The following is a 15,063-nucleotide window of genomic DNA, read 5'->3' on the forward strand; positions in this document are numbered from 1 at the left end:
CACGGTTAATTTGTGCATTGAAAATTCGTGATAGCACTGGACTATTATTATAAGGAATAATCCACACTCATTTCTATACTATATGTGTTTCCACTGTTTTCCGGAAACCTGCGCCTATAGGTTGGGTAACCGCCACCCCGGTTTGTGTTTCAGAAATAAAATTCCTAGGGTACTTTTTAGATGGGCTCGATACATACGCGTTATAGCAGTGGTAGAGGTGGCAGAGGCGTCACGGCGTCCTCACCTACCGCCTGACGCATGTATTTACCGGACACGGAAGTTTCGGTTGGTACCTGTTTCGAATTCGGCGGGAGGAAACGCCCGGGTGTCGGCATTGCGTGGACCACCCGGAGGACACGGTGGAGCATACAGTAGCGGTGTGCCCTGCATGGGCTGAGCACCGCCGTGTCCTTAGGGATGTGATCGGCGACTGTGACCTCTCGCGTCCGGCTCTAGTTCAGCCAAGGTGCGGAGCAAGGGGAAAGGGACGCTGTCTCCCCTCTACGAAACAGTCATGCTAGCTAAGGATGAGGCGGAGCGCGTGAGGGAACGATCCTCATCACGCCCCAGTCGCCGCAGAAGACACTCCGGGCGTCGAGGACCTTTTCATATTCGACGATCCCCGGCCACCGTAAGCGCGGGTCTGCGGACGGCGAGCAAGAGTAGCTCGTCGCCCGATTAAAACCAGACCCGTGCGTCGCGTTCTGTGCGTGCCTCAAAGAGCCAGGCCACTACAGCTGGGACCCAGTAGGGCTGATGCCCGATCCGGTGCTGCAGACAACGTAAAAGATTACCGGGGCCCCGGCTCAAATCAGAACGGGGTGATTTTTACAATCCTTCTCGCTTCACCCAAGGCTGGAGTAGCCAACGGATGATTTTCACCCCTCAAAAAAAAAAAAGAGTATTTTCTAGAAAAAATGTTTTCTTTCATATATGGTGACGCAAGGTTATGAAATCCTTAAGGACCATATTTTTATACCCTATCATATTTTTATGACAATAAATTGAAGAATTGGATTTTTTTTGTTTGTCAAATGTTTCAGCCGATATTATTGCACTATACCAACTATACGTAGAATCTGGCTGTACTTTGTTAGACAGCCACAATAAAATGTGGGCGTGTGGTAAACCGCTTTTTTGCCATTCTACGCTGTAAACAAATGCTTTCGATGGTCAATGATCAAAAAATGTTTTCTAACTAACTTCGTTAGTAAGACTATAATTTTTTTGAGTAGGTATAGTTACACCAGGCTCCGCGTCGTTCGCAAACAATGCTCTCCTCCTGGCAGCGTCGTGTTTCGCACATCACGCGGCGCGGGTGAATTTTATATCGGAGTTATTTTAAAATTGTAATATCTTCTAAGATGTTTATTGAAGTTTAATGATGTCAAAGACAATTTTGTTCACAATTAAATACTCTTAATGAACAACACATTTATTTCGATAAAGATTAATATTTTTTCGTTAATACAACTCTTAACAAATAATGCATTAATTTCGACCCAGTTTGTTTACCATAAAAACGATTCTAGTAAGTTAATCCTAAAAGTTAGACATATACTGTCGCGGACTTTTTTTAGATCATTTTAAGAGGAATAATTCTTTCATACATATAATTTTCGTATCTTCGCAGCGCACGCAACGGAAGCCCTCAAGAATTAATAATTTCCCCCGTTTTGTCCACATTTTCCTTTATTTCTTCGCTCCTAATAGTTATAGCGTGATGTTTTATATTGTGATTGTTAATCCGTTAACCGTTCCAATTTCTTCACGAATTGTAAAAACATCCAGTAAGGCCATGTCTGTAAAGTAAAATTATAAATAAATAACCTTTTCATATTCCTCTTGACTCTGGAACCTTTCGCGTTGGATTCGAGTCATATACAAAACATGAGTGTCAGCCCGTCTTCTTTCATAAACTGCATTGATTTAGGTTTAGAGGCAACATAACGACAGTGCCCAGTCCCTTAGGGCTAACATACTGTAGTTGCACTTGATACAAAGTTAAAAGACGTGCTAGAGAATGAACAGTACGTCCATTCTTCAGATCTCCAACCATTGTGATTGTTAATCCGTTAACCGTTCCAATTTCTTCACGAATTGTAAATACATCCAGTAAGGCCTGTGTAGGGTGTTCTCCAATGCCATCACCTGCATTGATTATAGGTTTACGACAATGACGAGCAGCCCGCTGTAAAAATAATAAACAGTTTATTTTTTAAATCAAATCTACTTGTTTTTGGCATTTTTTTTATAATATAAAGCTAGGCAAATGCTTACCGCAACTGCGCCGGGTTCAGGATGGCGAAGTACCACCACATCAGAGTAACTAGCCATTACCGCAACACTATCTTCTAATGTTTCTCCCTTCTTTGCGGACGAGCTCGTCGCATCGGTGTGAATTACAGATCCACCTAATCTTTGCATTGCTGCTGCAAAACTACAACTAGTGCGTGTACTGACTTCATAAAATATCGAGGACATCACTTTCCCTCGTAATATGTCATCTAGGAAACGGCCTTTGTTAACACATGTTTTCATGAACTGCGCCAGATTGAATACATCATTGAGAGTTTCTTTACTGAAAGAATCTACAGTCAGTATGCTTTTACCGAAAAGGTCACTACGTTGTCGCTGAGACGCCGCCGTTGTAGGGGGATTGTAGTTAGACGTACTGTCGCATCTTTGTCTAGATGTTTGTGGAGGTAACGGTGATAAACACCGAGCAGCTGCAATTTCACTGAAGTGGACGTTAGGCTTGGACTGTCCTTCAGGCCTGTTGTCGATTTGATCAAAATCAATGTCACTTACTCTGTTCAATTCTGCAGACGTGTGCACATCAAGTGCAGAATTGGGTCGACTAAACTCTTTCTCTGGTTTTTCAATTGTAACTAAAGTTTGTTTTTTTGGTGAAGGCCAGTCTCTTACGTTCTGCCCAAAACCAGGAGGCACTAAAACTTGTCCCTCGACGTATGCAATCTCACCTCTTAAAGTTACACGATGAATTGCTCCACAAACTTGCATTCCTGCAAATGGTGTCCATTTAGATTTGGAAAATTCCATAGCTTTTGGAATCGTCCATTCATAATCCATATCGACTTCAACATAAGTATTCGGTTGTTCAGGTAAGTTGAATATTTTTCGAGGATTACGGTGGAATTTATTGATTAGATCCTCCATGGTCAAACGGCCTTCATGAACTGCATTCAAAAGTAATGGTAAAATTGTTTCTAATCCAGGAAAACCTGGTGGCGGTTTAGCCGAATTTTTTTCTTCCACACTATGAGGAGCATGATCAGTAGCAAAGACGTCGATGATGTCTATATTTTTCCAAAGTTCCGCTTGGTCTTCCGGGCTGCATAACACTGGCCGCACTTCAGCCCTGCCTTCTCCAATATCATTAATATCTGCTGTACTTAAGAACAAATGATGTGGACATACTTCACATGTTACTTTTAGACCTCTTTCTTTTGCGGATTTAATTATTAGAATTTCTTCTTTTCTAGCTACGTGGCAGATATGAATAGGTCTGTCAAGTAAGGAGGCCATTAAAATTACTGCTCCTGTTTTTTCTTTCTCTGCATGAGAACAAACTGGCATTTTCTTGGGCCAATTTTGAAGATGCTTTTGCCAAATGGTCATATCATCTAATGTAAGAGTAGTGTATGTTTGATTCAAATACATTTTTAAGGCAGCCGCTTGAGGCGCCATTTCAGACACCGTTTCACAGTTACTAGACGAAGCCCCCATATAGAGCGCATAATCACACCGAGCACTGACGCGAGCCAATGCAGATGCATAATCGTAAGAAGCGCGGTCAATTACTGGGGGATTAGTATTCGGCATTGCACATATCATTGTAATTCCTCCAGCAAGAGCAGCTGCAGTGCAACTGGCAAAATCTTCTTTATACGTGGCTCCAGGCTCACGAACATGTACGTGTACATCTATGAAACCAGGTAACTTTATAATATTGCGTGACGTCATACAATCCGTATGAGTTTTCATTACAGGAACACCGCCACATAAATGCATAGCCTGTAAAATACAAAAAAATACTCATATAATCTCTGAAAAAATATTTTGAAATATTTCATAATGACATTTTATTAAATTAATATTCCAATAATACACAACGAAATAAAAAAATTAATGAACTTCACCCACCTGAACTAATAATTTTGCACATTTTACATCAGTCACTAAGGGTACCGCGTAATCTACTGCTAGTCGACGAGTACGATAACCATGTGTTGAGAATGAGGACACACGACGAGATCCTCCACGCATGGGTAGATTGATTACTAGATCCAATTCTCTTCTTGCCATAAAATCAGCCAAATGCATCAGTTCTCCGTCAGACCTCACGTCCTCAGGGTCACCTATATGGTCAAACGTCCATTGGACGCTTTCAACCTTTCAGAAAATAGAAATGAAATCGATTAAAAACTATTCACAAATAACGACGACATTGTATTTGATGTACCTAAAATTATATACCAGTTTAAAAACCACTTACATCGACTCCGTGCTCAGTATAAAAGTCTCCTGTGCCCATACTAGCGTATAATTTGTATCCCATTTTGTGTAAAATTCTCACACTGGGTAATAGCTCCATTTTGTGCTGAAATTAAAGAATACAATAATATTAAAGGATATAAGTTTTGTATTGGTTTACAGATAACAGATTTAGATTCATTCCTTACCTTAAATGTTCCCACAGAAAGTAAAATAGCTTTCTTTGGAATTCTAAAGCCTGTGCTCATTAGCGACTTCAAATAAGCTTCGTAACGATTTTCTCCAAAACATGCTACTTCACCCGTAGATGCCATTTCCACTCCCAAAGTTACGTCTGCTCCGGCTAATCTAGAGAACGAAAATTGTGGTACTTTGACCCCTACTTTTCCACAGCCCGCCATTACATTGACTGGTTCCACCGGTAGACCCAAGATAATCCTTGTGGCCATTGCAACAAAATCATGATCCAGTGTTTTAGAAACAAAAGGAAACGATCTCGAAACTCTTACATTACATTCAATGACTTTAAGTTCATTATCTTTTGCAATCAACTGCATGTTGAAAGGTCCGTTGACATCTAAAGTTTCAGCTATGATACTGGCAATTTCTTTAATCTTATCTAAAGTTTCATTGTTGATATCCTGCGGCGGGGTAACTAATGTAGCATCTCCTGAATGAACGCCAGCATTTTCAACATGTTCAGAGACCGCCATACAAAAAATAACACCATCGGCAGCGACGACATCGACATCAATTTCTTTGGCGTCCATAATGAATTTAGATATGACCACTGGATGATCTTTACTTACTAAACTTGCCGATTTTAAGTAAGCTTCTAACTCTTGATTTGAGTTTGCAACATTCATAGCTGCACCACTTAAAACATACGATGGGCGGACCAGACATGGATAGCCAACTTCTTCACAAAAGGTTGTTGCTGATTCTAAATCTGTAAGTTCCTTCCACCTCGGTTGCATTATACCTTTACGATCTAACATTCTTGAAAACTTAAACCTGTTCTCGGCATTATCAATCATATCAGGCGAGGTGCCAAGAATAATTGCTTGCTGTCTGTGTAAATCCATTGCAATGTTATTTGGTAACTGTCCTCCCATTGATAATATGACTCCATTTGGATGTTCAATATTATAGATATCCATAACAACTTCAAAGGATATTTCTTCAAAATACAACCTATCACTCATATCGTAGTCGGTACTGACAGTTTCGGGATTATAATTTATCATGATTGTCTTTTTACCTTGATTTCTAAGTTCTCTGAGACAGCCGACAGCACACCAATCGAATTCAACAGAACTTCCTATACGATATACACCTGATCCCAGGACCATAGTAAATCCACCTGGAAAGTCTAGGTCATGGGTGTTACCGTTATAAGTCAAATATAAATAATTTGTTGATGCTGGCCACTCGGCTGCAACGGTATCAATTTGTTTCACAAATGGAGTGATTTTATATTCTTCTCGTAACTTTCTAACTGCAACCTCAGTGCTTTTTATTGCTGCAGCGATTTGTTTATCCGAAAATCCGATCTTCTTTGCTTTTTTCAAGACATCAAAAGGTATTGAACCATGATGATCGGCCTCCAAAATTTTATAATAATCTATTATATTTTTAAACTTGTGAAGAAACCAAGGATCAATTTTTGTTAATTCGTATAATTTATCCACTGTATAACCATTTCTCAAAGCAGCGGCAAGTACAAACATTCTCTTATCCGTTGGTTCTCGCAATTCGTCTTCATTTACTTTTTTAATATTTGGATCAAAGCCATTAACATTTTCATCCACCATTCTTAACGCTTTTTGGAAAGCTTCCTCAAAACTCCTTCCTATTGACATTACTTCTCCAACACTTTTCATGGAACTGCCTATTTTCGTGCTTACTCTATTAAATTTAGCCAAATCCCATCTAGGAATTTTAACAACACAGTAATCGAGACTTGGTTCGAAGCAAGCTGTAGTTACTCCGGTCACGGAATTTTTAATAACAGGTAATGGGATACCTAAAGCCAATTTTGCAGCTACATAAGCTAGTGGGTAACCAGTTGCTTTACTGGCTAGGGCTGAACTTCTAGATAATCTTGCATTTACTTCAATAATATAGAATTCTTCTGAATTTGGGTTTAGTGCATACTGAATATTACATTCTCCGACTATTCCGAAGTGCTGAATAACCTTGATAGCAGTGTTTCTCAACATGTAATACTCCCTGTTGGATAAGGTTTGACTGGGAGCAACTACTATCGATTCTCCTGTGTGTATACCTAAGGGATCAACATTTTCCATATTGCATACTGTGATACAATTATTGAATGCATCTCTAACCACTTCATACTCCACTTCTTTCCAGCCCTTAAGAGATTTGTCAATTATGAGTTGATCAGAATGGGACAGACCGTGATGCGCGAGTATGCGGAGTTCGTCTTCATTGTTAGCAAAGCCAGATCCTAAACCACCCAATGAGAATGCAGATCGAGCCATGACTGGATAACCAATTTGTTTAGCAGCTATTAGGGCTTCTTCGATTGTTGTTACAGCTGCACTTGGTGCAACTTTTTCTCCAATAGCATGAATTTTTTCAGCAAATATCTTACGATCTTCGGTGTCTACTATTGACTGGATGGGAGTTCCCAGGACACTAACATTGTATTTTTCTAGAATTTTGGATTTCTCTAATTCTACACCACAATTTAAAGCCGTCTGACCACCAAATGTGAGGAGCACACCAGTAGGTCGTTCAGCTTTAATAACTTGTTCGACGTACTCCGGTGTGATGGGTAGAAAATATACCTTGTCGGCTAATCCCTTCGATGTTTGCACAGTGGCAATGTTAGGATTAATTAGTACCGTTTGTATCTTTTCTTCTTGTAAGGCTTTAACTGCCTGCGATCCTGAGTAGTCAAATTCTCCAGCTTGACCGATCGATAAACCACCGGATCCAAGGATGAGCACCTTTTTCGGCCTTTCGTGAATAGTTGGCACAAATTTTATTTTTTCTGTAATAGCGTTATCGACGTTGTATGTCTGCTTATTTTTGTAACTTTTTACTGCATCAATAAATACATCAAAAAGACATTCTAAGTCGGTGGGTCCAGCTGTGTGTTCTGGATGGAACTGGACACTGAAGTACGGTAAAGTTTCATGAATAACGCCTTCATTGGTTTTGTCATTTTCGTTTGTGAATAATATTTTCCAACCTTCTGGTAGAGAATCTGCATCGACGGCGAACCCATGATTCTGTGATGTCATGAAACATCGGCCAGTACCATTATGTGTGCAGGGCAAGTTGTGTCCTCGATTACCATAACTGAAACAAAATATGTTTTTAAATACTATAAACAGACTTTGGAAATATGTTTAGTTTTAGTTTAGTACAAAACAAATAAGAACAGGTAGATAAAAATGTTCTGGTTTCAGGAAGACGGTCCTGATGATTATCCTATATTGGCACACCTATATTATTACCTATCTATGCTTCTAGAAATGTCTATCATAAAATATATGGCAAGCAACTGTTTTGTTGCGTGCTATAAATTTTCTGTAAGGCGGAGGTACTGACAGCCCCTAATACTGTTAGGATTTTGTAATGGTATTGTAGTGGTACGTATATGTCATTTGAATTACAAAGTATTCCTTAACAATAAACTTTTTTTCTTCTGTCAAATACTCTTGTGAATAGGCAATCATCATCATTTGCCTGATCTCATCCACTGCTAGACATAGCAACGCCACTAAGTTCGATCTTTAGCTCTACGCTTCAACCACTACCAGCTATCTCGAATAGACTATAAAATATAAAATCCGAAGAAATAATTTAGGTACGTACCTGGTTTTATAAGTCTTGCAGCCAGCTGCAGTGGATAATAACTGGTGTCCAAGACAGATACCAAACAAAGGCTTAACACTGTTTTTATCTCCAATTATAGTTCGCATATTGTCCACCAACTTCTTACATTTGACAGGATCGCCTGGACCATTGCTGATAAACAAACCGTCGTACTGGCTGGGGTCCAGCTTGTGGTCCCAAGGTACCAGTATGACCTTTGCATTTCTTTTGATCAAACATCTAATTTGATTGTACTTTAACCCACAGTCAACTGCCATTATCGTTACTTGTCCATCCGGATTATATATTTTTGGTTCCTGTAAATTAATGAATAAGGAGTTTTGAGAATTGTAATAATTATTTTGAGAAGATAGTCATGTTCTCACTATATTTTTAAATGACATCTAACGTAAAAAAGTGATTTAGTTTTCTATGATGTTTATTTTCATGAGAAAATATTAATGTTTAATTCTTACCTTTACAGAGACTTCGGCAACCAAATTTCTGTTATTTGGATCTGATAATGCAGGTAATGGTCCAAACGGTGGAACGCCTTGAATAATCCGCCCTAAAGTAACGCCAGCTCTGAGTCGGAAGGTAAGTGCTCTGGTATCTACGTCACAGACACCTGGGATTCCTCGCGCAGCCAACCAGGCGCCCAAGGATCGTTTAGCACGCCAGTGGCACGCATTTGTGCTTACCTCACCAACAATCAACCCAGCTGCCCAAATACGGTTGGATTCAAACCACCTGAAATTTAATTAGTTCACGAATAAATTAATTACATTTGTATAGTAATTTAATATCTTATGACCAGAGGAGAATTACATCGTAAGTATGAGCGTTTTAAAATTAAACGAAAAATGATTAGATAGACTCAAAAAAATCTGTTGCAAAATATCTTACACAAGTGACGTTTGTTAAAAAAATCTTACTTAGGTATTCCATGTTCGTCCCGTTCATCTTCGTCAGGAACGCCATAGTTGCCGACCAATGGGTATGTGAGTACCAACAGTTGCGCGTGATAAGACGGGTCAGTCAGCGACTCCGGGTATCCGACCATACCAGTCTGAAACACTGTTAGGACACATTTTTATGTTGTTCTTTTTAATTATTTTATTCGAAATTTTATTCATGCTTTTTTTAAAAACATAGGAAATATAAGATAGTAAAATAATTTACAACAAGACCACAAACTATAAAATACTTATTTGTTTTATGTAAATTAATATTTATCATTCGACACAATAAAGTCCGCTATAAGTTTTTTTTTAATAATGGGGACACAATTATGGGACAGCTGATTTTTGTCGCCTTTTGCTGTTTCATTGTGTCGTGGTCGCGTGATCGCATGGGGACACTGTAACAGAAACTTGGACCCCTACCTGGACCGGCTTTGATTGTTCCTATCGAAATTCCATAACGTTTTGACGAGAGGTTTTGTTGAATTGTCAATGTGAACATAGGCGTAGCCAGGTTTTAGTATCTTCCTACATGAACTTCCTTCATTCATGAGAATATATATTTATATACCCAGTTACTAGCTACTTAAGTTTCTCTAAATCTTAACTTGGCTACGCCTATGAATGTGAATATTATTGTACTTACCAACTTCACCATCTACTGGCACCTGTGCTCCAAAACTTCGTCCTTGGAAGACGGACCCATCAGCCAACACAAGGCTGCATGGTGGGCCTACCTCACAAGTTAAATCACCAGTCGCCATCTGAACAATACCAAACACACAATATGATTGATTGCTTTACAAAAAACCATTCAATGACTAAACTATATTTAACCATTTCAATTGGAAACTATTTACTGAAACAACGTTCGCAGTATTTCTCGCAACTCATAGTAGCATTGCCTCGTTGGCTGAGTGTTTGCATGTCCGACTACCGGGCAAGGGGCCTCAGGTTCGATTTTCGGATCGGGCGAAGTATTGCTGGGCTTTTTTCGGATTTTCGAAAATTTCTCAGTAATAGCACGGAGTCTGGAAATTAGTCCGGTATATGGCAATAGGCTCACTACCTACTATTACATGGAACTTACAACATAAATTGTGAAAAGTGGGTGTGCACGTCTGCCTACTCCTTCGGGGATAAAAACCGTGACGATATAACAAAAAAAACTTCACGCAGCGCTGTAGTTAGGTAGCTGACATCCTTATTAATCTCATTTTACAATGTTCAGACGAAGACAAATGTGATACAATTTGATTGAGTACATACAATCATACGTATTATGTATGTACGAACATAAGTACATAAATTTAATAGAACGAATGAAACATGACCATCCTTATCCTTCTTTATAAAACTAATGCCAATATCTCGAGGAATTTGCGTTTAGAATTACACTACGCACAGATACAGTGTTATCTAAAATCAATGAAGGATGTTTGACTATTCTAACGGTGATATAACACAATAAGCAGTGTAATAAAATATCGCCGGCTTTAGTTGCTATACGAACTTTCAACCAGTTTGTTATAATAATACGACTAACTTATATTCATTTTATTATAGATAGATTTAAGGAAATATTTATTGTAATATTATAATTAAGCTTAGACATCCAAGTATGGAAAAGAACTATCAGAATTTTTACTTTATGAAAAAATTACACTAATTTAGTAGAACTAATGAACAAAGAACACTAATTCAACTAAAGTAATTAACTTTATTTAAAACTAATTCAAGATATTTAATTTATAGTACGCATACCTAGTAAGTTTATATTTAAATAGATGCTTATTAAGTACGTATTTTAATTAAATAACTTTTTCGAAATATATAAAATATGGTCTTTAATTTAATAGAAAAGTTACAAGATTCTCTGTAACTTTTAATTAAGTTTTTTCAGGAAAGATACATATATAATTTTTGACTAAATGAATCTTTTAACTAAGAAATTAAAGTTTTCGTTTCGCACATTACGATTTAACATGTATGTTACACAAAATGAAGTGTAAAACCAATTAGATTTATTACATTATCGTAACAAATATACAAGTTCAAAGTTATATAGGCATTAACCTGTGTATCGGTCAATAAACTGTAGTTATACTCACTTTTTGTAGGTTCGATGTGCCGGCCACGTGTTTTATTATGTTGCCGGTGAAGAACGGTCCGGCGCTGTCGCGGTCTGCACGACGACAGGCTCGCTTCACCCATTACCTACTCCTTATCATACTCCGTCACACACACAATGAGTTCTACCTGCTACTGTCTCTTTTACGCTTCTGTAACTTCGCTATACCCGTCTCTTTCATGCCACTTGTTATGGGTTTGTAGTGTGAATTGTTCTGTTTGTGTTCTGTATGCTTCCATATAATAATTTAAACTGGATTCGAAGACTACAGTTGTATTGGCATTGATGGCATTTTATATAGGTACTATCGCAACTGTATATCGTTTGTATTTTAATTGCTCAGTAGCTTGTTTGAAGTAATTTGAAAAGTATATTTCAAACTTATAAACGTCGTCTTTAATTTAACTTTACAAAGTAGACATTTCTGCCATTAATGATACGTTCCATGTGTATAAGTTTCTCTTCTATTTTCAGTCTTATTATATTAGCATTTGGGTCGAGATTATCGTTTCATGTTGTGAATGGTCGCATACAATAAAGCGCTTAGAATTGAAACCTGTTTGTGTTCGACAATATTCACTCAAACTGCGCAGTTAGTACACAGATTGCATTCAGTCAGTCGTTGCATTTGAGTATTTAAGAAACTTGGTGCAGTAGAAGACTCCTTAATAGACTTCTGACTGCCGTACTCAGAGATGTTTAATTAATACTTAAACTATTACTTAGTAACGATTTTGTTGCGAAATAAATGTTAAGGACTGGGTTAATTAACCATTAAATGACTCTGAGTACGGCGGTAAGACGCTAAGATTTCATTAGTACCTACTTACTTACTTTGATTTTGATCTTTGATCAAAATATATTATCGCATAGAAATTTATTAAAATGCATCGTACGAAGAGATTTTTCTAAAGATAGTCTATACTGTAAAAGCTGAAGAGTTTGTTTGTTTGTTTGAACGCGTTAATCTCCGGAACTACCGGTTCAAAAATGATTTTTGTGTTGGATAGTGCTCTTATCGAGAAAAACTATAGGTTATAAAACATCACGCTATGACCAATGGGAACCGAGCCGTGGATTGAAAATTATATAATTAGGAATGTAACTCATGGCTCTTCTTTACGCCTAAACTCCTGGTCAGATTTGAATTATTATTTTTGTATTGAATAGGCAATTTTTTGGAAAAGGTTTAAAGGATATACAACACCACGTTATGACCAATAGGAACCGATCAGAGTGGGTGAAACCGCATGGTAGTATTCTTATAAAATACATTCCGTTTTATTTTAGTTTATTTGCTATAATAAATAAATCTCTTAATACTTCTGGTATGGGTACATACTGTAGTTAATTCGCAAGAATCTGGGTAAAGCAAGTATTTTTCCAAGTTAAGTTTGAATTGCAATCCATGTGAATTTTAAATAGCAGTTCGTTTTACATTTGAGTGTTAGACAACATACTTACACACCAGTTATTTGTTGGATAGTGGCCATATAAGGAAAAACATATAACATAAGATACTTCAACTAATTTCATCGACCAAAATTATAAAAAGATTTGATACACTATTATTTTATTCAGTTTAATAGGATCCTATCTAGGTGTAAATAACCATAAACGACTTAAATATGAAAATAAATGTTAACGACTCTCAACAAGTTTATATGAACTTTATTATTATAGGTAATTGTACATTATTCTACTAAATTGACACGTTATTTGGTTTCGGCTGTATTCTCCACCAGTTAATATTTCCAGTTCTGTTGAGGATTGGATAGTCTATCAAGTCCATGGCGAGGATAGGTGGAGGTCTGTTCAGTTCCAAGATTCGAATGTGGTTCCTTTCTGGCGCTGGTTTGAGCCAAACTCCTGGCAAGTAAAGCGTGATTTGCGGTCCTGCTGTGGGCCAGTATCTGCCGAGGTTGTGGCCGTTCACCCAGATGTAGCCCTGTAACATAAATAGTTTAAGTTTTGTCCGACTTCGGTCTATGTCAAATTCAAATCATTTATTCCAATTAAATCATATACTTAGGTAATGAAACGCCAACAAAGAAAGATAATCTGTCAGTCTGTCCGTCAGTGAAGCTAGGCGGTCGTTCCAAAATGCAGCTTCGAATAGAAAAGAACTAGCAAGAAACTAAATTCGTTACTCTTTTAAAAATATATGTTTACAATATTGATACATTTTTCCAATTTCCTATTTCGAAACATGCAAAGTTTTGCTAGTTTCTCAGTTTTAAAATTCTAAGTACGTAGCTACAACGTACTGTTGCGACAAACATTTTGTAATTGTTGAAGAAAGAAATGTCATAAAATCTGCAATACCTTGCCCCATCCAGTAGTATCGACAAAAGTGTCCAGTGGTTCCTTGCCTTCTGGCAACGTAAAGTAGCCTTCATAAAACGCAGGGGTCTTCAAATCAGGATTGCTAACCGGTGACGTTTCGAATGTCTCCATAGGAAATCCTGTCACAGTCCATTTTCCATCTAAAGCCTTGCTTTTGAATTCCACTTGGCTTAATATACCCTGGAACAAAATATTAACATTCTGTTTCAAAGGTTCTTTCAAGAATTGTACATGAACCACCACGATACAGGTAAAAACTTTTAAGTATCTCGTCACACTTATCTGAAAAAAAAAAACACTTTATATTTATAAGTCGGACAAAAGTCATGATTTTATTAATTGCGTACCAAAAGAAGTAGACAAAATAATTTCTCTGTTTCTACTACGGATATTTAATTTTATAGTTATTATTGTAACCATATCACAGATAGTACTAAAACAAACTTGGTTCATTTATTTATTTACTATAAAAAGTATAATACTTTTAAGTTTAAACATTTGTGTAACATATCATTACTCTTGACTGTTTTTCGTCAACTATCGCATTTAAGAACACGATTTTTTAAACGTACAACTTGCGTTGCTTACCTATCGCAGTCCATTCAGCTATTTATTATTGGGGAAATACAGGGTCTAATGGCAGTCGGGTATAAAGACCAGATAACTTCGTAGTGTACTGAACTATAATTAGGTTGATTGATATCAATCTTTAGCACATCTCTCTTGGTCAATGTCTGACTTATGACGTTGCTATGACTTGATAAGTTGACCACATTGTGTGTTTCTGATAAGCATTACTTCAGGAAACAACGATAGTGAATGTGTTTGATGGCCGCAGTTCATAGATTTCTTTTGTTCTAATATTCGATGTGAACAAGATGAAGACCGCATTTTTTAAACGCGTATGAAACCCGATTTGTGTGGTCAACATTAAAATCTATTAGTTAACAAGATATGTTGATTATACATATCTAAGTAATTTTCATATATGTGGAGGATCTAAAATTTTAAACTCACATGATCACTAAAACTAACATTAGAACTTAAGACGGGATATTTACAATGTTTATTTATGTCTATGAGTTTCCGATATTTTGGAACTTTTGTAAGCGCCATGATTACGGATGAACTGGAACACATAGACATAAATAAACATGGTAAATATTACGTCATAAGTTCTAATGTTATGTGGAGGATCTATTGGATTCCGGTTGTAGTTGTAAGTAATGATGACAACGTCATAATATCCTAGAGACA

General features: G+C 37.4%; 1 protein-coding gene across 1 annotated transcript in view; it reads right to left on the bottom strand.

Annotated features, from left to right (window-relative positions):
* Nucleotides 1–15,063, bottom strand: part of LOC118266728 (CAD protein) — a 32,710-nt gene that overhangs the window by 727 nt on the left and 16,920 nt on the right. The window contains 12 exon segments of the mRNA XM_035580241.2: nucleotides 1,831–1,927; nucleotides 1,929–2,191; nucleotides 2,281–4,038; nucleotides 4,168–4,416; nucleotides 4,520–4,624; nucleotides 4,707–7,848; nucleotides 8,368–8,684; nucleotides 8,844–9,117; nucleotides 9,303–9,444; nucleotides 9,976–10,092; nucleotides 13,282–13,408; nucleotides 13,786–13,986. Of these exon segments, the coding sequence (XP_035436134.2) occupies nucleotides 1,831–1,927; nucleotides 1,929–2,191; nucleotides 2,281–4,038; nucleotides 4,168–4,416; nucleotides 4,520–4,624; nucleotides 4,707–7,848; nucleotides 8,368–8,684; nucleotides 8,844–9,117; nucleotides 9,303–9,444; nucleotides 9,976–10,092; nucleotides 13,282–13,408; nucleotides 13,786–13,986 (6,792 nt within the window).

This window comes from Spodoptera frugiperda, chromosome 23 (genome assembly GCF_023101765.2).
Source record: "Spodoptera frugiperda isolate SF20-4 chromosome 23, AGI-APGP_CSIRO_Sfru_2.0, whole genome shotgun sequence".
Classification (NCBI taxonomy): domain Eukaryota; kingdom Metazoa; phylum Arthropoda; class Insecta; order Lepidoptera; family Noctuidae; genus Spodoptera; species Spodoptera frugiperda.